Below are 25,539 nucleotides of genomic sequence, written 5' to 3'. Positions count from 1 at the left end.
TCACCTAGAGCAAACACACAGACCTTCCTGCCAGTAAAGACTGTGGCTCTGTTTAGGCTCCAATGCCCAGCATCTGTCTAGAACACAACAGGTACTCATGCCTCACGTAAGGACTTCGGGGCTCTCCATACAGAATTGATCTCAGGCTAACCACAGCTTTTATTTACAGTACTCTATACTCCATTCTGGTTTTGGGTCAGTCTCTATCATATCTCTTGAGGGCATGTCTGCATCCCAAGATGTCACATGGTTCTGTAACAAATGATCAATGACTATTGTAAATTAATTTCGGCAAAAATCATTGGCTTTTGCCCAAATTTTTCTATCAATCAAACTTTGACTTTTTTCTTTCAATTAAAACCCAATATTCACATCCTCCCCAAAGACAGCCCTCCCATTTCCTTCTTACTATTTCTTCTGGTGGCTCCTGTTCTTCACGTGAGAGCAGGCATGAGAGTCTGTAAGGTTATGCTACAATTTTATCAGCAGACAGCTAATAATGCTATCTCTGCATTTCAATCACATCTCAGCTGGAAATACAAAGTACAAGGCAACTTCTCAAGATTTATTTTACTGTATTTTTAAAATTATACATAATGTGTGTAGGTATGTGTCCATGAGTCAACAGTCAGCTCTCTTAGAGCTGGCATTACAGATGACATGGTAAGCCACCTCAGAGGGGTGCTGTGAAGTAAACTTGGGGGGTCTGCTAGAGCAGGAAGCACTCTTAATGGCCGAGCCATTTCTCTAGTTCCATTTTTTTTAAAGCAACAATGTGATTTTATTAATCCACATGTGTGCTGGATAGTTTTACATCAACTTGACACAATCTAAAGTCATCTGAAAGGAGGGAACTTCAATTAAGAAACTGCCTCCAAGGCCAGTTGGTAGTGGTGCACGCCTTTAATTCCAGCACTTGGGAGGCAGAGCCAGGCGGATCTCTGTGAGTTCAAGGCCAGCCTGGTCTACAGAGAGATCCAGGACAGGCACCAAAACTACACAGAGGAATCCTGTCTCAAAAAAAAAAAAAAAAAAAAAAAAAAAAGAAAAGAAAAGAAATTGCCTCCAACCCAGAGGTGGGATAGCTCAGAGACCTAGAATAGAAGCAAACACAACTGGCAAGAGGAAAAAAACAAATGCAGAGACCCACAGCCAAACACTAGGTGTAGCTCAGGGAATCCTGTGGAGGAGGGGAGGAAGGATGGTAGGCATCAGAGGGGTTCAAGGGCACCAGAAGAAAACCCAAAGAAAACCTGGGCTCAGAGGGGCTCACAGAGACTGAACTGACTGGCAACCAGGAGCCTGCATGGGCCTGACCTAGGCCCTCTGCACATATATTATAGCTGTTTAGCTTGGTCTTCTTGTGGGACTCCTAATCGTGGGGGTAGGGGCTCTCTCTGACTCTGTTACCTGCTTTGGAGACCCTTTCCTCCTACCAGGTTGCCTCACCCAGCCTTAACAGGAGAGGAAGTGCCTAGTCTCACTGCAACTTGATATACCGTGGCTAGTTGATATCCATGGGAGGCCCGCCCTTTTCTGAAGACAAACAGAGAAGGAACAGTGGATGGGGTAGTGGGGCAACTGAGGAGAGGAGGGAGGGGAATTTTCAATCAAGATGTAAAAAGAAACAAAAATAATCAATCAACAAACAAACAAACAAATACATGAGAGGGAGGGAGGGAGGAAAGGATGAAGGAAGGGAGGAAATGTCTCCATGAGATCAGGCTGTAGGAAGCTTGTAGAGCATTTCCTTAGTGATTAATGAGAGAGGGCCCAGCCCATTGTGGGTGGTGCAATCCCTGGGCTGGTGGTCCTGGGTTCTATAAGAAAGCAGGCTGAGCAAGCCATGGGGAGCAAGCCAGTAAGCAGCATCCCTCCATGACCTCTGCATCAGCTCCTGCCTCCAGGTTCCTGCCCTGTTTAAGTTTCTGTTCTGACTTTCTTCAGTGATGAACAGCAATGCTGAAGTGTAAGCCATTTCCAAATAGAACTAGATAAGCCCAATTGTTCCCAGTGGTTTACAATGAACTGGGAGCTAAGCTCCAACCCTGAGCAGGAGAGGACGAAGATGAAGCAACATTCCTAGGACTCTTATTTTGGAAACAGCAGCATCTCACCAGTACCTTTAACTCTGGACAGAATACTCATCTACTCTCTTGGGTAAGATCAGACTGAGGAACTGTATGTCAACAACACATGCTTTGTGAACAGCTCTTTGTAATGGCATGTAATTACCAGCACTAGAATTAGTTCCTGAAGGAGGTGGTGACTTTTTCCATAAGCTTTATGGCCTGGAGCTAGGGAAACCTTAGCACTGTTAGTGGCAGACCTGAATGGGCTGCTGAGGACCAGAATGAAAGGACATCCCTCCTTTTCTTCAGAGGGAGCATTCATTCTGATGTATAACTCACACCAAACTCCTCTCTCAAAGACCTCCCTGGTGCATTTTAGAACAGTGACCTTCAAAGGAGCATCAAGGCTAGGCCTGGACATGATGTAACTAAAGAATCCATTCCTAAAATGGGGCAGCTGTAAATGAAAGAACTGCTCACCTGACAGACTATTCCTGTTTTACTTTGAAAAGGCATGAAATGAAGTTTCACAGTTGACTGTAACCATCATTTCTAAATCTGTGTCTTAGAGATAAACCTGTAATTCTGTCATTCTGAAGACACCTCATCTCTTTGCTTCAGGAAAGACCACTTCTAAACTAGCCTAGACAGCTGGGAGGAGTTACCCTCTGTTGCCCAGAAATGAGCTTGTCCATGAGCCCAATGCCAAGAGTGGTTCTCCTCCCTCCTCCCCACAGATCCAGGACTGACTCTAAAGTAGTGCTACACTGTAAAAAGGGAACCCCATCTTTATTTTAAGCCCTTAACTAATCATATATGGGAAGATTCCTTTCTAAAACAGGCAAGGAGTACATGAATCATCACAAGTGAGGAAAAGAGGGAAGAGTTAGGAGACAGACTCCTGCCTTTCCTGGCTATCCTTATACAACCATTATGCTATTTTACTTCTAGTTTGGAGCATTTAGTTTTGTTTTGCATGTATTCTGAAAATTTTCTTGAGTGCTTTGTGGAAGAACTTTCTTTAACTGAAAGAGGTGCAGCTACTGTATTTGTACATTGTGTTTCACATTTGGTTACTGAAGGGAGCAATTGAGACCCAGAGCTGGGTACAGTGGTGCACATCTGTAATCTCTGTACTCAGGGGGCTGAGGTAGGAGAACCACCAATCTGAGCCCAGCCTGAGCTGCTTAGCAAGACCCTGCTCCAACACACATTAGAATTCTGGTTGTTCATGGCTCTCTCTGTGCTCAGCTAGTTACTGAATCACTAGATAAATTACAAGATACAGTAAATAGAAACTTTTCATGAAATAAACACTGAACAAATTAAGAATGGAAGGTGGGAGAAAATTGTTGTATATACATCTTAAAGTCAACCTTTTGCTATACCGTCTTCAAATGGCTTTTCCACTACCACAGCCTGATGATGGGCCTTATCTGAATGAAGTGTCTGGCCAGATGGCTGGCCTCCAGAATCAATCTTCCAGGGCTCCACAGGCATTCCTGTGGAACTGCTAGGTGGTCTTCTCATGCTTGTCTACAGCAGCCCATTTAGCACGTCTGCCCTTGACACTGAGGGGATGTGTGCTTTCTCAGAGAAGAGATATGTGCTGTTTCAGTATAAAAACTATCCCCAATCACACTCCAGTCCAAGTCTTCGAGCCCTGACCTTGATTACACCTAACTGTGACCTAAGAAAATGCAGAATTTCAGCACAAATACTTTCATACACTCCCCTTCTCCCTCTCCCAGCCTTGAGTGAACACTGATAGTATTTCTAAAAACTCAAGGCCATGGCCCTAGAATGACACTGGCCTCCCTCAACTTCCTGCCTGTGAAAGCTCAAGGTCTCTAAGAACTAGTTCCAGGCCACAACCCAAGACAGGTCGCAGGTCCTGATTGGGGGAGGTCAGCTAAGTGGATCTGGAATCCTAACTCTATCTACAGGTTCTTCCTGCTTGCGGTCTTCCTGCTCCACAGTGTCGGGTGCCTCTTTCTCCTCCTCCTCCTTCGGTCTTTACTCCACCCAGTCACGTCTGCACAGATGGCAGAGCGGCCTAGCTTCCTTCAGCACTCCTGGCTGCTTCAGGAGCCACTGCAGCTGAAACCTGCCCTTCCCATTTAGCCTGTGGTGTGCTTGTTTTGTCCTTGGCACCAGTCATAGTCCTGGAGAGACTGGGGGACTGTTTTCCTCACTAGGTATCTCAAGTACTGTGGAGCAGCACAGACACAGGTGGTACAACCTCTTAAACCCCTAGGCTGGCCTCGAATTTACACAGCAGCCTGCCTCTGTCCAAATGCACCACACCCAGCCTTCCACTTGTCCTTTTGTGAAGAAGCTTATTAGTAGCAACAAGAAAAAAAAAATGTTTTCACTATATTTAGGAATATACTTGGATAAATTTGTAGCATTTTAAAATCAGACTGGAAAGCTTTTATGGCTGGCAGAGGAGGGGTAGGAGCAGTGTTTGAAAGTACGAGTTATAACAGAACCAGTTGACCACAAACTGGATCTGGTCCTGGGTCCTTTGCACAGAAAAGGATGCTTCCCAACAGGTCTAGACAGTCCTCACTGATTCAACAAGCTAAGAGGATCCAGCATCACTTGGAATCATTCATAAAAACTCAAGTGTAGATAACCACCTTGGGCCTCCTTTTTGGTGAGTGGCACACTGGGTATTTGTGTCACTTCGAAGGCCTGCTCACGGGGCTGTGTTTTAGAGGTGTGTCTTTCTTCGTCCTCATTCAAAACGTGTTTATTTTAATAGACAGTGCATTTGTACTGGAATGGGGGGAAAGACCAATTATTAGGTACTGATTTAGTGATTTATTTAAAGCACTACTTGCACTGCTCATTTCCAGTAAATGGTAAATATTTGACAGTTACTAAGTAAAGACTCTGTTTTTTGTTTTCTTGTTATTTTCCAGATCTTAGAATATGCAGGCATGATCGGCCACATTTCTCCCCCTCTCTTTTAACCTTGAAAGAGTTATTTTGTCTCATCTCCTAAAAGGAGGGTTAGCATAAAACATTTTCTGATGTGTGCTGGTATTATTCTAAGTTCACTGAGTTTATCCAGTCATCTTTAGGTGACACTGAGGGAAAGCCAGGAAAGCCACCATATGAAGTAAAGGTCTTCTCTATGTATGTACGTCATTAGAATAAAACTTTCATTTTCTGTCAAGGTAAAGTGGAATCAGGACTTGAAACAGGGTTTCTCACTAGGCCCTGAGGCTTACCAGAGGCCAAAATCAGGTCCTCAGGGTTTGTGGAAGCACTTTATTAACTGAGCTATCTCCCTAGTCCCTGAGATTTCTAAGTTTACATATTTTTGTTTTATTAAATCTAAATTAAGATTTTTAATTAATCATTAAACTTTTAAGGGCAATCTTAGTATTGTCAAAAACAAATGAAATAAAGAAACCAACATTTTGCCTCTTTTTTTTTCATTTTTTTTATCACTTTTTCTCTTTGGGTGTGTGTGTGTGTGTGTGTGTGTGTGTGTGTGTGTGTGTGTGAAAGAGAGAGAGAGAGAGAGAGACAGAGAGAGAGAGAGAGAGAGAGAGAGAGAGAGAGAGAGAGAGAGAGCGCGAGCGCACATATGTGTAATGCTGAGCCCAGGCCCATGTGTATGCTAAGCAAGTACTCTGTCATTTGTCAGTTTTTGCTGTATTTGTTCTGTTATTTGAATCCCAGTCTCTCTACGTAGTTCTGGCTGTCCTGGAACTGGCTTTGTTGCCCAGGCTGTCCTGAAACACACAGAGATGGATCCACCTTCCTCTACTTCCTGAGTGTTGAGATTAAAGGTTTACACCAACATGCCCAGCTCTGCTGTATTTTCACAATCAACCAGAGTGAGTTTGAGTTCACCCATACCCAGTGTACTGGCACAGGTCTTTTCAGAATGTGTCTGCCCTCCCAGCCTTAGCCCAGCAGAGTGGCAGCCGCTGTCAGATACAGAAGGAGCTCTCTGGGTCACACAGCCTCTGCTTTCTCAGCCAACAGCAGCTTTATAACCAAAAAGCACATTTCTACAACTTGACACACAGGTGGTCTAACACCCAGAAGAGACACACGTTCGGTAGAAAACTGTCAAACTTGAAAACCTAAAACAGTGGTGACTGTTTATCACTCGCAGCAGATTTGCCTTCACTGCAGGAAACATTTCCTGGCTGCTCCACTCCTGCCTCCCCAGGAGCCTGCAGGGTGTGAGTCCTATGGCAAAGGCTTCTGTTGCCCTGGGAAAGACTCAAAAGCTGCTGTGCTCAGCCCAGCAGGAAAAGAAAAGGTTAGTCTCTCCCTTCCCTCACACACACTTTTTGGAATAGATCCTTTCTTTAAAAAGAAAGACAAAACAAAAAACTCAGAAACATAGTAGATTAAAACTTTGATGATCCATGACTTTGCTGAAGACCTTTGCTGGTGACCAGAACAAACCTGTTAAAGAACCTGTGTGGTAACTGTTGGTTCCTGACTAGAACATCTCCAGAAGGTACTGGTACGGAAGCCACTGGAGACACGTGACTCTGAGGAATGTAACAGCTTGGCTTCAGGAGAGAGAAACTCATTTGGGGGAACTTTCATTTGTAAGATATGAATGTGTTGCCGAAATCTTTCTGGAATAAACTCTCCAACACCAATGAGAGTGGAAAAGAGAAGCCACGGTGGACTGAAGCCAGGGTAGCTCCGGAAGGCCTCAGCCTCTGGTCTAGTAGTTGCATTCTCATTTACTCTAAAGCCGTAAGGTAGGCCAGGCAAGCAAGAGAGCAGAAGCACATGCGGCAGTAAGCAGGTCGTTAAGGCCATGATGATCCATTGTTTTTCAATATTTATCAATCGAGACCCTTCCTACTTTATTTAGAATCATTGTAAGAGTGTGTAAGAAAATATGAGATTTAAGAATCCTTCCCTTTAAAAGTTTTAGTGTTTACAGAATAAGTATGAACTGTACTCAGGGAAACTCAAGTCTATATAGCTAACAAGAGGTATATTGGGTAAAGAATTCTCCTTCTACAGCACACAGTCCTGTGGAAGCCTGTCCTGTGGCAGAGGAAAGCCCCTGAGAACTGTTTTCTTGAGATTCTTTTAGGAAAAGCAAGAGTCATGGACTCTCTTGCACGTTACTACATATACTCACAAACTATTACCACAGAAGTCTCCATTTTTTGATTTGGGGGCTTCTGTCAGTCAGATAAAGCACAACTGGCCAGCTGTTAACGGCTGCCACTCCCTTTGCCTTTTTGAAGAAGAGAGATGAATCCCAAGCTCTCAGTAGTGTTCATGATTAGCAGGACAGATGGCCAAGACCTTTAAACCCACTGATGGGACAGTTTCAAATGTCTACCTCTCAAAGTACTTGGTCTTTGAGACCAAGTGGTCTGGTCTCCCAAATCCCAGAGGACACAGAGGAAACCAATGTCAGTGACTTCTTAAAGTTGCAAAAGCGTCACTGCTTCATTTGCCTGGATCTGTGTGAGACCTAAAGACTTTTTTTTGCTGATCATATGTTTCTTTTTAATGTATGCCATCCTTTTCCCCAAGCCCTACAATTGTTCTAATATAAACACATCCCAAGTTTATCGAGCTGTTTATACTACTGCTGTTTCTGTGAACTTCTCTTTTCCAATAATTTATTAGTCTGTTACAAACTGAATTAGACGCCTCCAAATTATGTTGTTTTCCAGGAAATTTATTGGATGTGAGTTTATTCTAAGATAAGGACTGAAGCGGTCCTGATGGGGTGGGCATCCAGAGAGAGAGAGAGAGAGAGAGAGAGAGAGAGAGAGACAGACAGACAGACAGACAGACAGACTCCAGGGTTGCGGGTGTCTTGAGGTAGAGACCCGAGGACACTATAAGCAGCGGCCAGCCGTAAGCCAAAGACACATGTTAATGTCTGTCTTGACCTTCGGCCTCAGCACTGTGAGGAATGAGTTCCTGCTGGTGAAGCCACCCTATCTATGGTGCTTTGCTATAGCAGTCTTAGTGAAATATACATAGTCTTTGTCCACTATCCAATGTCAGCCAGGGTTGCCTTCCCTAACACAACATTAACTTTTAGAATCAAACAAAATGCAACATTTGAAAACATTTGCCTGTTTAAACTTGAAATGACGGAAACAGGAAATGAATGTGTGGTAACTAGAGAAAGGGAATTTAGTGGGGAAAAAAAAAGTTCCCAAAGTATATTCCCAAGCTGTAAACCTCTGACAGACTCTGGCCAACTGCTTCCCTGACCAGAAGTGACGGGGACACTGTTCACACTCTGGCCCAATAACCTTAGCCCCCTTTGTATTATATCATTATTACTGATCTTAAGTGAACAGTGCTCATTTTTTCCTACAGAGAAAAATTTTTCCACATTATGATTATTAGCTGAATTTCCTTTTCTATTTGTTACCTATTGATCAACTGGCTGTTTATTTGGATTTTAAAAATGAATTTATATGGAAATTCCATGTAATTAAAACAATAACTGAATGTTTACCACATTAGGATTTCTCTAATCTTTGTTTCATTTATCTTTTTTGTTTTAGTTTTCCCTTCAGTGCTGGAAATGGAACTGGAGGCTTTGTGCATATTTGACAGCGTTCTACTGGCAAACGGTGCCCTCAGTGCTTTGCGATTCTTAAGAGGCTTTGGCATCTGTCCCCCTCAGCCTCCTTCTCAACCTGCTATGGCAACAGTGCACAGTGACGTTTCAGAATCATTACCTGCTGGTCATCAGGAGTCCATATACCACATGTGATCTGGCTTTCCAAGTTGATTTCAGATGACCAGTGTCTTTGTCCACTGACAGAACCGACCAGGACAAACCCGTCACGGTATGAAATAAGTGCTTGAGTCCCATCATGGCTCCATGTGAAGTCACTCACCTGAAAGACATATGCAGAAGGGTCAGCTTACAGCATGAAAGGGAAAACTCTTTTAAACTTTTGTTTAAGATCAAGACAGCCTGAAGACAACACTATATGAGGGAAGGCTATAGTAGCCAGAGATGGTGATGCATTCCTGTACTTTGGGCAAGTTGCACGCTATCACATTTTGAGTTCCAGATCAATCTTAGCTCCAAGATAAGACCTTGTCTCAAAAACCAAACAAAACAAAACCAACCTATCAACCCCTCCTCAAGAAACAAAACCAAAATAGCAGCAACAAAAAAACCCACCACCTAGGAGCTGGGTATTGTACTGGGTGGTAGGGAAGCAAGACCCTGAGTTTCAGACCCAACTCTGGAGAAGAGTCTGGAAGATGAGTGAAGAGAAAGGAGAACACAGTAAACTCACTGCAACAAAATACAGCAAGGACTATGTGTTAGAACTATAGAGGGCTTTTATGTACTTGAATTCATTAAGCCCACAACAGCCATCCAAGGAAGTAGCATCATTCCATCTATAGAGAATCTAGGGCACAGAGGAGTGAAGTAATTTAGCCTTAGCCATACAGCCAGTGAGTGACAGAGCTGAGAGTCATCTCAGAGACACCTGGCTCCAGAGCTCTTAAGACTTTTCCACACAGCCTCCTATACAGTTAGTAACAGGTTCTCCACCTCCATCTCTTGGTCCAGTTCTACTCTTCTAATTCTCTCACAGTACTAGAGAGGAATCCTCTGATCAGAGTGCAGGGTAGAGACCTAAGTGGAAAGCACAGAACTGTATTGAGTGACTCAAGTGTTATTTAGAACATGTACTCAAATGCTGCTTTTCTCCTTTAATTTTCTGTGAATTACTTCTATGGGTTTTTCAATATTTCACTATTCTCATACCCGAGGGATGGGGGACTAGTGTGTAAATAATTAAGGCTAGGCAACAAGTGTAGTTTAGCAGTAAAGAACTTGACCGCAATCTTGATTCCTACCATGGCAGGGAAAGGTGATATGTTTCTTTCATATTACGACTTTAACAATTTAACCATGTCTTCATGATTAGCAGATACAGAAATTTTAAAATATTTATTTTATTCTTCTTAATCATATGTACATGTGTATCTGTCTAAGGGTATGTGCACAGAAGCTGGAAGAAAGCACCAAGTCCCCTGGGTATGACATTACAGGCAGCTGTGAGCTGCCTGCTGTTGGTGGGCACTGGGAACCATACAAAGGTCCTCTGAATCTGGTGACCACTGAGCCATCACTCCAGCCCCCAGATACAGGATTTGATTGTTTTCTTTTCTTTTCTTTCTTTCTTCCCCCCCAAGGCAGGGTTTCTCTGTGTAGCCCAGAACTTGCTCTGTAGACCAGGCTGGCTTCAAACTCACAGAGATCTGCCCGCCTCTGCCTTCTCAGTGCTGGGATTAATGGCGTGCACTACCGCCACTCCCCCTCCCCCGACAGATACAGGATTTAATAGATGTTATTTAACACACATTTATTTGTTTTCAAATATGCAGGTATTTGGGGCAGTCTGTTGTGAGACAGAGCCTTAGAGAGTAGGCTATGCTTGCATACACAGACCAGCTTGCTGCCCTTGAACTCGTGGCAATCCTCCTGGCTCAGCTTCCTAAGTGTTGGCATTACAAGAGTGAACCAAGGAGTTAGTAAATCAGGGCCTTGCCTTTCGTCCGAAGCACTTTACCAGCTAAGTCGTCTCTGGCCCCATCCAGGTTTTTAAAAGGAGACTCTGTCCACTTCTATTTTTTATTGCTATTTACTCTCTTCATTGATGGATTTGATTCTATCTCTACCACCTTAATTTCCTTTTTAAGTCTGTGCAACTATTTGTTTCTTTTTCACTTTTCTCTCTCACATACAAAAATCACTAACCATAATCTTTACTGTTGCTTATACTTGGATATATTCTTTTAAAAACTTTGGGACATTGCTACGTATCTATTACATTTCAAGAAATAAGAAAACAGTAAAGAAAAGGCACTCTCAGCTGTTTTCTCAGCAGGCTGAAGCTGGCACCGCTGAGCAGTGTCTACAGTGACATGGCACTGATTGAGGAACAGGCCTTCAACAGCTGTTGTAAGTCACTGGACAAAGTTGTTTCTTTAGGAAAAACTCAGAACTCTGGCTTCACATCATGTTCCATCCACTTACATGAACTAGTTTCTCTTAAGAACATGAAGATTCCAGAGACAGCATATTACACTGGGCAATAAATTTCACATTTTCCCCAAAGACCATTATTATTTGCATGTACTTTAATTATGTGTCATGAAAGAGTTATAATAAAAGGAATGTCTTAGAAAGCTAAAACACACAGCCAATGATAAGAAGCAATAAATAGTACATTATAGTTATTTATTTATAATCACTCTGTTGTTTAGCTTCTTAAACTTATTCATAATCCCATATGAAGTCAAATAATGGAATATAAGGTTTCCAAAAATTTTGGCAGAAATAAAAGGTTTCTGAGCATGCAATGACCAAAAATTAATCCACAATCAGACACATAATGAGCCCATGGTGTTTCTGCCAGCGCTTGCCTGTGTTGCATGGTGAGACTTCACTATAGCCTTGGTTCTGAACATGTAATACACACACTTGAACTATGCACAACCACTGTTCACCATGAGATACCAACAAATGCTGTCTGAAGCACCTCCACTCAAATTCAAATCTGTCATACCTTACAAACTGAACTGTTTTTACTTCACACACAAAGCTTTCTTCTTGTGCAGAAACATTCACTTTATTTAAAAAAAAAGAGACTTCTTATTTTCTACTATTATCCTTCAGCATGTATTGTGTGAGTTATGTTTAACCACACTGTGTTAGAATGTCTGATTTTTAAAACTGGTATTTTAGTTGCTGACTTGAGTTTCATAAAATCATTCTATGAATTTTAGCTTGGGATTAGGGCAGAATTTCCAACAATTTCTAAAATGGACTACATATACTTCTGCCATCTTGTGCTACATATTTATGCAAATGGCATTTTCAGCATTGATGATTTTAAGATTGAAATACCAATCTACTCTAAAAATCTATTGAAGACAGTGTATATACTGCAGCATCAAATGTTCAGCCAAGATTCGATTCTTTTGTGTTTATTTTTTGATAACAGCTCTCCTTATGTGGTCTTCTGCTGGCCTGGAACTTGGTATATAGTCTAGTCTGGCCTCAAACTTGGAGCTGTTCTCCTGCCTCTGCCTCCCAAGTGCTGGGATTATAGATATAACCTACCATGCCCAACCAATATTTAACTTTTTAGAGAAAAAACTGAACACATTCATCTTATTAGTATGAAATTTTGCTTTATCTTTAATAAGTGAAAAAATGTATATATATGTATATATATGAATTGTTTTAAAGTAAATTTTTGACTTATTATCAGTAAATATTTTATTTACATGCTCATTGTATATACTTATCTTGGAAGGATTTCATGGGTGAAAAGAGGTCATAAATGGACAAGTAAAGAAGTCCTGCTCTACTGTGCAACACCCAGAACTACTTGCATTTGACCTAACTATAGTTTAGGCTAACTGACCAACCTTTCCCCATCTCCCCTTCTCTCTCCCTAGCTTCTTGTAGCAACCATTCTAATTCAGCCCCTTTGAAAAGAATCTTTCCAGAACTGGACTATAAGATCATTGATACTTGTCTTTCTGTGGCATATTTACTTCAGTGACACAATGACCTCCAGTTTCACCAACAGCTGCAAATGAGTAATTTCATCCCTTTGTGGATGAATAGCATTCTGCTGTGTGTATTAATCAGTGGGCTAAGGATCATATGGTAGTTCCAACTTTAAACTTTGGAGGAACTTCTATAGTGTTCTTCATGACAGTTGTACTAAGATCCCTAACAACGGCATGTGTCTTGGTTAGGGTTTCTATTGTTGCAATGAAACACCATTGTGGGATGACTCATCCCTAACAGGCTTGAACTCAACAAACCAGTAAAAAAGATACTTTCTGAGAACCAACCTGGGTCTGCCTAAGGGCCTTAGCAACAGCAGCTAAGACATGATCTGGAGATGACCTGGACCAATGAGAGGCAGCCAAGTCACACCAGCTGATGCATATTCATCAGACCTTCCCCCAGGGTTGGGTGGAGGAGATATAAGGTTTGCCTCTTCCTGAATAAACTGAGCTTGTTGTTTTGACATTTCTCCTGGAGTCTGTGACGTTGACTCTGCGCCTACTTGACCCCCTTCCCCAAAGGGAACAACACACAGGACCCTGCCACACACCATGACCAAAAGGCAACATGGGGAGAAGAGGGTTTATTTGGCTTACACTTCACATTGTAGTCCATAATTGACAGTTCAAGTCAGGACAGGAACTCATACAGAGAAGAAACCTGGAGCAAGAGCTGATGCAGAGGCCATGGAGGGTGCTGATTACTTGCTTCCTCCTTATGGCTTGCTCAGCCTGTTTTCTTGTAGAACCCAGGACCACCTGCCTGAGGTGGTACCACCCACAATGGGCTGGGTCCTCCTTGCAATCAATCACCAATTAATGCCCTATAGCCAGTCTTATGGAGGCAACATCTCAATTGAGATTCCTTCCTCTCAGGTAACTCCAGTTTGTATGTCAAGTTGACATAAGACCATCCAGAACAGCATGCATGTTCTTACTAGCACTAATTTGTCTCTTTGACAGTAGACTTCTCATAAGGAGATGGTATCTCACTGTGGCTGTGATGTGCATTTCCATGATTACTGATTTTGAACATTTCTTCATACATCTGCTGTCTATTTGTATGTTTTGAGATGTATTTATTTAGGTCTATTGTCCAGTTTTTAATTGGATCATCTTAGGTTTTTTTTTTTTTCTGTTATATTCCACTCAACTCTAAATCTTAACCTCTTGTCAGATGTACTGTTTGCAAACATCCCTCATTCTAAAGGCTGTCATTTTCTTTGTTATACAAAGCTTTCTGGTTTGATATAAGCCTGTTTATTTTTGCTTTTGCTTCATGTGCTTTTGGGGTGTTATCCCCACCCCCAAAGAAATAAAAGCCACTGACAATCTCACAAAAAGGTAATATAAGATGTTGAAATGAATCGACTGAGTCTACTACCTTAGCACAAGGCAGTAGGAATGCATGGTATCTGCTGAGTAGAAGCTAGGAGATCCTGAGTTCAAATCAGCAGAAGGTATACATAGTTAGGGAGGTCATGTCTGAAAGAACCAAGGATGTGTACCTTAGTGTTTACCCCCAACCCCGTGCCTGCCTGTCTCCATCTTCCCAAACTGGAGAAATAAAAATGGAGAACAAGTACTAAATGCTAGAAAAAAATAGCAGAAATTCCTTCGGGGGATTGTTTTAGGACTGCAAAGGCCTATTAGTCTCATTTACTGAAGAGAGTTATCAGATTAATTGAAGCTGAGCAGCAGCTTGGCCACACCACTGCCTGAGGCAGCTTTTCATCAGACCTTCTGAGAGTATGTGCCTGGCACAGCCACCCTCAGTGACTAACACTATGGAAGAATGCGTGCACTGTTCCACACCCACTTTGAAACAATGGCCTCCTGATCATTTCCTGAAAAAGAAACTGCTACAGCATCACTCAGCTTTTGTCAATTGCTCGATTACTTTGTGCACGCTTTAGCAAGGATCATCTGTTGCTCCTTCTAAAACAGTGATGCTTTTCTTTGAGCTGGCTTAAGGATGCTCCTCCACCAAGCTGCACAACTGTTCTTTCTGCCAGACACTTTTCCAGGGGTACTAAGCACATACTGCTTCAATCAGTGAGCAGCATTCATTATCTGTCTGTGGAATTGTTTGTTTTTTTAAATAAGGTCAGCCCTAACTCCACATTATCAAAAGCAAACAGGACTCCTCCAAATGTTAGTACTGAATGACAGCAACTGCTCATAGCTTCTAGGGTCTGAAGAACCAGTTTTAAACATCAAAAGAACATAAAAATTGCCACTGTGTCATGAGCTAAAGCAATACTTCAGTAGCCCCTGCAGGCACAGTCCCCTGTGAGCTCTGAGTGCTGCCAGGTGTTCTATGGTCCACACCAGCTCACTTGTCCTCTATTTTTCTTGTGTCTGATGTGTGTCTGTTCTAAAGTCTCTGGAAAAAACCATGTAGGGACGTGACAGGTGTTATCAATTGCACAGCTGCCAGATGGAGATAATGGGGGTTGGAGTGGGGGGGGGCGTCCTTGCTGAGAAAGGACAGTGCTGGGGCAACCATGCGGTGGTGCTGCTTCTTGGCTGGTAGGGTGGGTCTTTCAAACAATAATAAAGTCTGGGCAGTTGGGGATATAGTATGAACACATGGATTTTTGCCAGAGAGAAACAGAATGGTTTGGAGTTTTGTTTTGTTTTGCCTAGAAAAAGGGTGGTACAATGTTTTAGAAGGACAATGGGGTTTGGGTTCTCACTTTAATGGCCATAAACCTCGTTAGGCAAGTTATTGAACATCCTGACCTGGACTTTTTCTCTTCTATTTGCTGAGAACAGCAAATTTTCAGAATAAAGTTCCTGTGAAGCTTGAAAGAAAAACACATGGGAAAAAAAAAAAAGAAAGCACTTATGGCATATGTCTTAGTCGTCACACCCAAGGCAACTCTAATGAAGGCAAGCTTTTAACTGGGGCTTGCTCAGTTCCAGAGGTTTAGTCCACTATCATCATGGTGGGCATTGCAGCATGCAGGCAGGTGCTGAAGCAGGAGCTCTGTGTTTAGTTTGGACTCTGTGAGGTACTTCCGGTGGTCACCCCTTTGCTGTCTTAGTCCATGTGCTAATCTCTCTCTGGCTGTTTCTCACAGCCTCCTGACCAAGGGAAGAGTCTTGGGGCTCTTTTCTGCTGTCATCTTCCCTGATACACTTGGTCTTTACTCTAAGGACTTCCTGTTGAGCTACTGCTATGACAGAACTGGGCCTTGGACTGTTCTGGCTTGCCCTTCAGCACCTACCCTCCAGTGTGAGGCTAAGCTGTCTGGCACTCCTCCTTGCTTGTGTTTATGGACACTCATCAAAGGTAGTTCTTGTCCTTGGGGCGCAGTTACTGTTGAAGGTTTCTTACACTATTTTAACTATTTCCCTGTGAGGGCTTCACTGTACATTTCTAGTCTATAGGATCATCATGTGCTCCTTTCTCACCTGGTACTTAAATGTTAAAAGCTCCCCACATTTGAAAGATACTCAGGTGAAATGAAATTCCAAGGCATTAAGATATTGTTAGAGTTGATTAGGCTGAGGGTCTTACAGCATGCCCATCACAGGAGAAAACAGAGAATTCTTTTTTCATGTGAAAGTACATTCATTTAGTAGGTAAGCATAATGGGATCCACTGACACTGATAAAACCTCATCTGTTTCCATCATGCCTCAGAGTGAGGAAAGAAGGAAATGGTACATGCCCTGTGACACTAATCAGACCTTTTGAAGGAAAACTACAAATATAGAAGTCTGCAGTGTGGTGGTATTGTGTTCCCCAAAATATTGTGTACCTTAATAAACTTATCTGGGGTCAGAGAACAGAAAAGCCACAAGATACTTAGGCTAGAAAATGTTAGCACACGCCTTTAATCCTAGCATTCCAGAGACAGAAATTCCTCTGGATCTCTGTGAGTTCAAGGCCGCATTGGAAACAGCCAGGCATGGTGACTCCTGCCTTTAATCCCAGAAAGCAGCCTTTAATCCCAGGGAGTGGTGGTAGAAAGCAGAAAGGTTTATAAGGTGTGAGGACCAGAAACTAGAAGCATTTGGCTGGTTAAGCTTCAGGCTTTCGAGCAGCAGTTCAGCTGAGAGCCACTGGGATGAGGACACAGAAGCTTCCAGTCTGAGGAAACAAGTCCAGCTGAGAAGTTGGCCAGGTGAGGTGCTCTGTGGCTTGTTCTGTCTCTCTGATCTACCAGCATTTCACTCCAATACTTGGCTCCGGGTTTGATTTTATTAATAATACTCTCTAAGATTCATGCTACACTGCAGGTCCATGGGAAGTGCATGTCCATTTGCAAGGACAAGGGCATGAGCTCTGTGGTCAGACCACATAGGTCAGAAGCCCAGCCCTTGATTTCTAAGTGTAAAGTAGTTCTCTGTGCCTGTTTCCTTATCTATAATAGGGTGACAGTAATGATCCCTGTCTCAGGGGTCACTGAGAATTAAATCAAACTGTTCATGGAAAGTGCCTCAAACACTGCTTACACCTAGCAGATGTCACTGCATGTGACCTGCAGGCTCAATGCCTGAAATGTGACTTTGGGGATGCCATATGGCTACTGTTTAGCCCCTATGCTGGGGACTATGAGGCAGTAGCTCTGTGAGCCTGCACACAGAATTCATATGGATATCTATGAGATAGATACTTTTCTAATGTTGCTTATAGGGTCTCTGAAATGCTGTAATTATCCATCTAGCTAAAGTATAGGATTCTTGTTTTCAATGTGCATTAGTTTTTTGTGTGCATATGTGTATGAATACCATGTGCATGCCAAGTGCTCACAAAGATCAGAAAAAGGTATTGGATCTCCCAGACCTGGAGTTATAGATGGTTGTGAGCCATCATGTGGGTACTGAGAACCAAACCCAAGTCTTCTGCAAGACAAGCAAGCACTCTTAACCACTGAGCATCTACAGCCCCCATACGTCTTTTTTTTTTTTTAATTTTTTTTAAATTGGTGACCTCTAAATAGCAGTGTTTCACTAGAAGAAGTCTACCATCCACTCACCTGAGCCCCACGGTCATTGACCAGTTCCACAGACCACCTGCCTTCATACTGAATCCATACAAATATTCCTCCATCTGCATCACATGTGGCCAATTTCTGGTATGGCTCATTCCATCTCACCAGCACAACCTAGAAAAACAAGAAAATGTTAAAAACAAGAAAAACAACTGGTCAAGTTCATTTCCATAAAGTATTCAGATCCCAAACCTAAATAGGAAAAGGAAGGAAGAGAATGTGGGGATTAGTGTAAGAACTAGGTACAGCTCACATGAATCCAGACACACTTGACATGTCCTAGAAGACAGTAGACAACTGAGCAAACAATGAAATATGTACACTATATGAAGAGAGGCCCCACCTGAACCCAGCACCTGTCTCTCACAGGTGTGCAATGATCTTTCATTTGCTGGCCCTGTGCTGTAGAGAGATGGTTTTTACAAAATTGTCATTTTTGAATCATGGTATTATTTTGTTTAGTACAGGAAAAAGAAAAGATGAGGCTTAATTTTCTATCTTTTCTGGACTATCTTACTTCTGAACAGCTTAGCATCTAAACAAAGGCAATGTGGAAAACACAGGTGAAAGATTTCAGTTGCTTTGGATTTTTCTGAGAGAAATATGAAGTTATAAGCATCTGTGGTGGTTTGAATGAGAATGATCCCCACGGGCTCATATCATCCTGGTGAATGCTTAGTCACTATCTGAAAAGATTAGAAAGATCAGGAGGTGTGGCCTTACTGGAGGAGGTGCGGCCTTGCTGGAGGAAGTGTGTCACTGGAGGTGGGATCTGAGGTTTCAAAAGTCCACATCAGGCCCGTGTTACCCCCTACCCCTGCTTATGGATCAGGTACTGCTCTGCTGCCATGTTCCCGGCCAGGATGAGAATAATGGACTAAGGCTCCGAAACCATAAGCACGCCTCAAATCAAATGCTTTCTTTTGTAAGAGTTACCTTGGTCACGGCAGCTCTTCACAGCAATAGAACAGTGCCTAAAACAGCTTCTAATTTTATGAGTATGGGAACTTAACTCCTTTTGCAAAATTAATATATACTACTAATTTTTTAATTAGAACTTAAAATTTAAATGTTGAAAATTCTAAATCCAGAGAAATTACTTTTAATCTTTCTCAATTATAAGTAACCTTTTTACCTAAAAAGATAGAAAGTCTGGGGACAGCAATATGTTTCTGTGGGTAAAGGTGCTTCCCTCAAGCCTAGAAACCAAAATTTGATCCCTGGAACCTGAGTAAAGGTGTATAGTGCAAACCAACTACACAAATCTACCACCTGACCTCCACACATGTGTATGCTAACACGTGTGCCCTCCTCATCATAAACACACAGACATAATAATAATAAAATTTTTAAAAGGGAGGAAGTCATCGGGTGGTGGTGGCGCACATCTTTAATCCCAGCACTCGGGAGGCAGAGTCAGGTGGATCTTTGTGAGTTCGAGGCCAGCCTGGGCTACAGAGTGAGTTCCAGGAAAGGCGCAAAGCTACACAGAGAAACCCTGTCTCGAAAAACCAAAAAACATAAAATAAAATAAAATAAAATAAAATAAAATAAAATAAAATAAAATAAAATAAAATAAAATAAAATAAAATAAAATAGGCAGGAAGTCGGTCAGGTGGTTTGTGAGTTTACATAATAAACACTTGGCAAGTCTGGGAGTCCCAATTAAAAGGTTCAGGAACATCTATGCAGCAGTGAGAACAGCTGCCTAGTCTTGCGAATCTGAACCATGAAACCAGTAGATCAAGGTTCACCACGTGACTGTCCCCTAAGGCAGTTCCCACCTAGGGACAGTAATGAACTCAGCATCATTATTACACTTATGCTTTGTGGCTAATGTTGAGTTGGAGGCTATGAGTCACTTCCACCACCTTCAGTGAGCTCAGAGTTAAGTTTGAGACCCAGAACACCCACAGACACATGGAGCCTCTGATGTGTCAGGAGAGGACTGTCACCGATCAGCAAAAGCACTCCAGTTAATCGAGACACATGCTCTTATCTCTCCCTAGTTGTGTACTTGAAGTGCCACTGTAAAGGTTTCCAAGTTTGAATTCAGGTTCTACATTGAAGTAAGCCTGAGGGCTAGTGGACCTCCTCTAATGCCAGACCCTCCTCAAGTCTGTAATACTTCCTCCTTACAGACCAACAATACATAAGTCCCATAACTTCTCAAAACTATGCAGGGGGTACACCTGATCTGGAGGTCTTTGGATGTGTTTCTGGGGCATGATAAAACTAAGAGGCCCCAAGAATAGCCTTAGTCTGCCTTGAGCTGGCCCTAGTTTGCTTACCTCAATTTTTTTTTGAGAGGTAAAGAGTATTACTGCATCTTTATAACACTACTAAAAACAAAGGAAGCGGTCTAGTTGTGATCTTTGGAACCCCAGCAATCTTTAACTTAATCCAGTTGATGGCTACCATGCTACAGTCAACTTGCAAGGGTGGAGACACTAAGAAATCCACAAGTAGCCCCATCCAGCCATGCCTGAACTGAGATCTCTTCCTTGCTCTGGCCAGCCCTGCATGTCTGTCGCTGACATATGGGCTGTGGCTATCATTATGAATGCAGGATCTGTGTTACTGAGGGCATCTTCAAAATGACCAGTTATTTTTAGTGTATTTTGAAATGATAATGTAACTGAAAGCTTTAATACTTATTAAATTATATCTTTGAACTATAAAAAGTATTAAAAATTATTTCAAATTCCCAAAGGCACTTTAACAAGAGTAAATACTACTTGTATGCTTAAGATGAACTAAACACTGTTAGATGCCAAAGAAAGGAATTAAGGCATCTCTGGCCCCAGAGTTCAGTTTACTCAACAGGTATAATACAGTGCTCTATATACAATTCAAGAGTTGCAAATGCATAGAAGTGGAGACCTTCACAGGTATGGATAAGGGAATAACAAATTAAGATTCACTTACATAAATCTAGTTTTGATTATTTAAATTGATTTGATTGTTTTTAAAAAATCAACAGCTGAAGTCTTTAAATGACATTTGAATGTGTCATAAAATTCACAAGTTCCTAACAGACAATAATGCCAAATTCCTTTACTTCCTTCAGATCTGACAGGGATTTGCCCTGAGCACTGCAATACACAAATATGTGGGTGGTTACAAGTTGGTTTCTGTTGACAAGCTATTCTCCCAGTAGCCCGTAACCATTTCAGAATGGCTACCAAAGAATGGAATATAACAAACAGGAACACCATATTCATAACTGCAGCTTTTAAATTATTTCTTTGGATGGGCATAGTGAACATTCACCTACTTTAAGGGTGTCTGTAAAATGAATGTTTCTGTCACTAGTGGCCACTGCCATGTGTGATCACATACTTAGCTACCATCTAGGAAACACCTCTTCACGGAAATAACCTGCAGTCACAGAATGACACAAACACAAAAGAGCGAGATGAAATGTATTTTAAATTATCTCTAATATTAAAGTAAGATTTTTTTTTAAAATCTTAAGATAACACAGTTGCTACTGTTGGATAAACAAGACATTCTGACTCAGTTTCATCCTTCTGGAATTGAGTTGAGATGTAGCAGTAACTGGAAATGTGGTCCTTCCTCACATGCTTCTTCACCCCAAGTTCTAGTTGGCACAACTGAGTAGGTGGATGACTCTGAATTGGAAGCAGGAGTCTTTCCATTGCTTCTTGATTTAAAAATGAAGTACAACTGCTAATGTTTGTTTGGCTGGTTCATTCTCATATCCTCTCCTGTCTGCAATGCACAGCTGCCTGCCTTATCTCCCAACAGCTTATTTCCTGTTCTCGAAATCCTGCCAGCCTCCTTGGCAATGTTAGAACATACCAAAGTATTGAGGAATTACCAGCCAGGGGTCAGCTGGGATCTCAGTTGCCCAGATCATGAAGTTAGATGCTATGGATTTACCCAGGCATCCTAAGCCACAACTTTCCTACACTTCTAAAGGGTAAGAGGATTAATTTAGTCTGCACCAAAGAACTTCTCCAGCTACAGTGTTAGCAGAAGGCTGCATTCATCTACTAAAAAAGGAGGTGAGATAAGTTTTAATTCATGCCTTTGAGTATTCAAAACAAACTAACAAACAGTTCATTCAGCAGGGTATGGTGGCACATGCCTTTAATCCTAGCACTTAGAAGGCAGAGGCAGGAGGATCTGTGTGAGTTTGAGGCTAGCCTGGTCTACAGAGTGAGTTCCAGGAGAGTCAGGGATACAAGAGGAAACCCTGTCTCAAAAAACAAAGCAAAACAAAGAAAGAAACAAACAAAAAGAATAACTTATGACCATCTCTAATGTAAGATCCACCCTATCAATTTATAGCATGGCTGTCAATCAGTATTTATTGAATGCTATTAAAGTTAGAGAAACCTTGAATAAAAGCATAGGACAGGACTGCTAGAAGCCTATTTGGGTTATAAGCTAAGGTCCAAAATATGCTACTCCACTCCTTATACCTAGAGTTACTTCTAGGGAAAGCAAGATAAATGCCAGTTAGTGCTGACGCTTGGCTCCTGAAGTAGGTAGGACTCTCCAAATGGTGTAGACACACACACATGAGATGACTTCACTGAGCAACTGCATCACCAATGTTCAGGACCGTTTCCTTCAATCTAAAAAGAACACAATTTGAACAATAATGAGATCTAAAAAAATCAGCCTCCATAACAATCCTATGATGATCATCATCCAGCTCATCTGATTCTGTAACTTATTAAGTGAAACAGCAACAAGTTCAACTGCACAAGAAAGACAACACAAGAAATCTACAGATTCAATGCAAACTTCCAATAACATTCTTCACAAAACTTTAAAAAGCTAAAATCTACATAGGAACACAAAATGCATCAACAGTCAAAGCAATCCTAACCAGAAAGAACAACCCTTATAGGCATCACATTATCTGACCTCAAATTATACCACAGAGCTACAGTGACAAAGACAGTTTGGGGCCGGGACGAAAACAGGTATATTCACCAATGAAACAGAAAAAGAGACCAAAAAATAAACCTCAACAGTTACAGCCATCTAATTTTTGACAAAGATGTCAAAGATATACACTGGAAAAAAATAGTCTATTCAACAAATGATGCATGCTAAACTTGATATCTGGCTACAGAAGAATAAAATAGATTCTTATCTCTTGCCCTGCACAAGAATCAATTCAAATCTATCCAAGACCTTAATATAAAACCTGAATGTTCAAACTGCTAGAGAAAAATATAGAGAAAACACTTCAAGATATAGGCATAGACAGGAACTTTCTGACTGGACTTCAACAGCACAGGAAACAAGCCCAGGATCTGACCAATGAGAGCACAGGAACGTGAAGAGCTCTGACAGTGAATGAAACATGAGCAGAGGGAACACTTCAGACCAGGAGACAGTCTTTGCAGCTACACTGCAGACAGGGAGTTAGTATCCAGAATATAGAATAGCTACGTATTTTTAAACTGGAAAACAACAACAACAACAACAACAACAAAAACTGTTGGCCAGCAAGAGGGCTCAGCAGGTAACGGCACAAATCTGATGACTGACTCAAGGTTGATCCCTGATACTCACACAGTAGGAGGGAACTGACTTCTGCAAGTTGTCCTCTAACTCCACAAACTATGTCATGCATGGGATCACACGTGTGCTTACAAACATAATAAGCAAACAAACACAAAATACAGTTAAAAAAAAAAACTTAAACAGGACAGAAAAGAAATAACAACAAATGCTGGAGAGGATATGAGGAATGAGGAACCCTTCCTCACTGCTGGTGGGACTATAAACTGATGCATACTCCATGGAAATCAATGTGATGGTTTCTCAGAAATCAATACTGTAAGTAACATGTAACCCAGCTATACTACTGGTCCTGGTAATATAACCAAAGTATTGCAAACCCTACTACAGATACGTGTGCCTCCATGTTTACTGATGCTCTGTTCACAATAGTAAGGAATGGAATCAGCCTGGATGTCCATAAGCAGACAGAATGGACAATGAAAATGTGGTCCAATGAAAAATACAATGAGTCTTCATTCAGTTGCAGAGAAAAATGAAATCTAAAAAGCTGTAGGAGAATTAATGGATCTGAAAATTATACTGAAGTAACTTCTATACAGAAAAGACAATCCTGCATGTCCTCCCTCTTATCTGTGTGGGCTTGAGTGCAGGTACAGGTCTTGAAACTAGACAGGAGACCATGAGAGAGGGAGAGGGTTTTAAAAGAGGAGGCAGGGTTAGGTAACAGAACACATGTGCCATGAAAGCAGAAAGGTAATTACTAGGAACGGAAGAATACAGTGGTGAAGTAAGGAAAAGGGACACAGGGCTGAAGAGTGAGATGAAATGATTAACCAAAAACAAAGTGTGACATACCCTAATTATATAACTTCATATGAAATACAATAGCTAGATTACACTTCTGTGTATTTTTGGAAGACCAATTTCATACTCAATAATTCCTTCTGTGTACACTCCTTCCCTGACTCTGCCTTTTTAAGATACTGCACTTGATGAGACAAAAGCAGAAACTGCTCACCACAGTACTCACTGGGTTATTCAAATGGACTCTGGTCCAAAGAACATGTATAGTTCTATACAGAACTTGGACAGTTAAGTTCTATGTAAATTCATTATATGATTGACTGCTTAAAATCAAGGTGATTCTGGCCAAAAATCCCTCAAGGGATGAGGTCAGCAGAGTAGGTCAAACAGGAAGGGACCTGGCTCTAGATGTTATGTACCAGGGAATACTGTGACAGTGATAACAACAGCTACCATGCATTTGGTGCCAACACACTGCTTGACTCTCTACTAACAGCATTACATGGATTTTCTCATTTAACTCCAGAGAGTTCTCCAATAGTAAAAATTATGATTGGCCTTACTTTTAGTGATTCAAAAACTGAGGCATACAAAAACTTCATAATTTGTTCAAAGTCTCAACTCAATGGTGGAGCTACATGTAAAGTCTGGTGGTTTATGTCAAAAGCCCATGGTCCTTAGCAGTCTCCTGCCTCTCCACAAATCATCTCCAGGACTGAGGAAAGCATAAAAATAACAAACCATGTAAAATCCCCATAAAGCAAAATTATATAGGTATAATGTGCCCGGGGTGGGGGTAAAAAGAAAAATAGATTAAACTCTAGAAATACGTAAAACATTCAGATTTGTAGTGGATACCCATTCTTGACCTCCATGAGGAAGAATGCCCAGTCCACTCAGGTGTTGATCCAAAATGCCATCACAACCCTTCTGCAGAGCACCAGACTGCAGGCAGGCTACTAGGCTCTTCCATACTTCTACTGGCCATCACTGTTCTAGAGGTAAACACCAAGATTGTTCCCGAAGTTGTACAGGGCTCCGAGAGATAGACTGCACTGCACCTTCTCACCTGCATTCTGAGCTGCTACAGTCACAGTATTACTGGATTCCAATCCATTCTGAATATGGTTTGGCCCTATCAAAGGTCTCTGAAACCTGACGCCAGTGTAGCTATAGAGCACTGTTGTGGCCTTGAAAAGGGACTAGTAATTTTCCTGGAGTCCATTGCTCTTCTGGTCCTGGGATAGTTAGGGTTCTAAGAGTCGGTTGTTCTAAGTCACTTTGGTACTTCTCTTCCATCTCCTCTATACACTAGTTTCTGTCCAATCCTGTTCGTCCTTTCTGCTTTCCATCACAAACCGAGTCATCCTAACAGCCTCACCAGAAGCGAAGCAGGTGCTGGCACCTGCTCCTGGATCTCCAGAACTAAGCTAAAAGAATTCTTTTCCTCCTAAACTACTTGACTTCAGCTATTTTATTAATAGCAACACAAAAAATTTTGTAAAGCTTACCATCAATAGGGGCAGTGATCTCAGTGATGACTAGATTTAAATTTTT

The 25,539-nt window shown here is 41.7% G+C and overlaps 1 protein-coding gene across 1 annotated transcript in view; it reads right to left on the bottom strand.

Annotated features, from left to right (window-relative positions):
* Positions 1-25,539, bottom strand: part of Tulp4 (TUB like protein 4) — a 109,773-nt gene that overhangs the window by 46,531 nt on the left and 37,703 nt on the right. The window contains exons 2-3 of the mRNA XM_059272819.1: positions 17,653-17,781; positions 8,786-8,947 (exon numbers count right to left, since the gene is read on the bottom strand). Coding sequence (XP_059128802.1) covers positions 8,786-8,947; positions 17,653-17,781 — 291 coding nt within the window. The remainder of the gene's footprint in view (positions 1-8,785; positions 8,948-17,652; positions 17,782-25,539) is intronic.

This window comes from Peromyscus eremicus, chromosome 8b (genome assembly GCF_949786415.1).
Source record: "Peromyscus eremicus chromosome 8b, PerEre_H2_v1, whole genome shotgun sequence".
In the NCBI taxonomy this organism is placed as follows: Eukaryota; Metazoa; Chordata; class Mammalia; order Rodentia; family Cricetidae; genus Peromyscus; species Peromyscus eremicus.
This window is presented reverse-complemented; position numbering and strand designations above follow the sequence as displayed.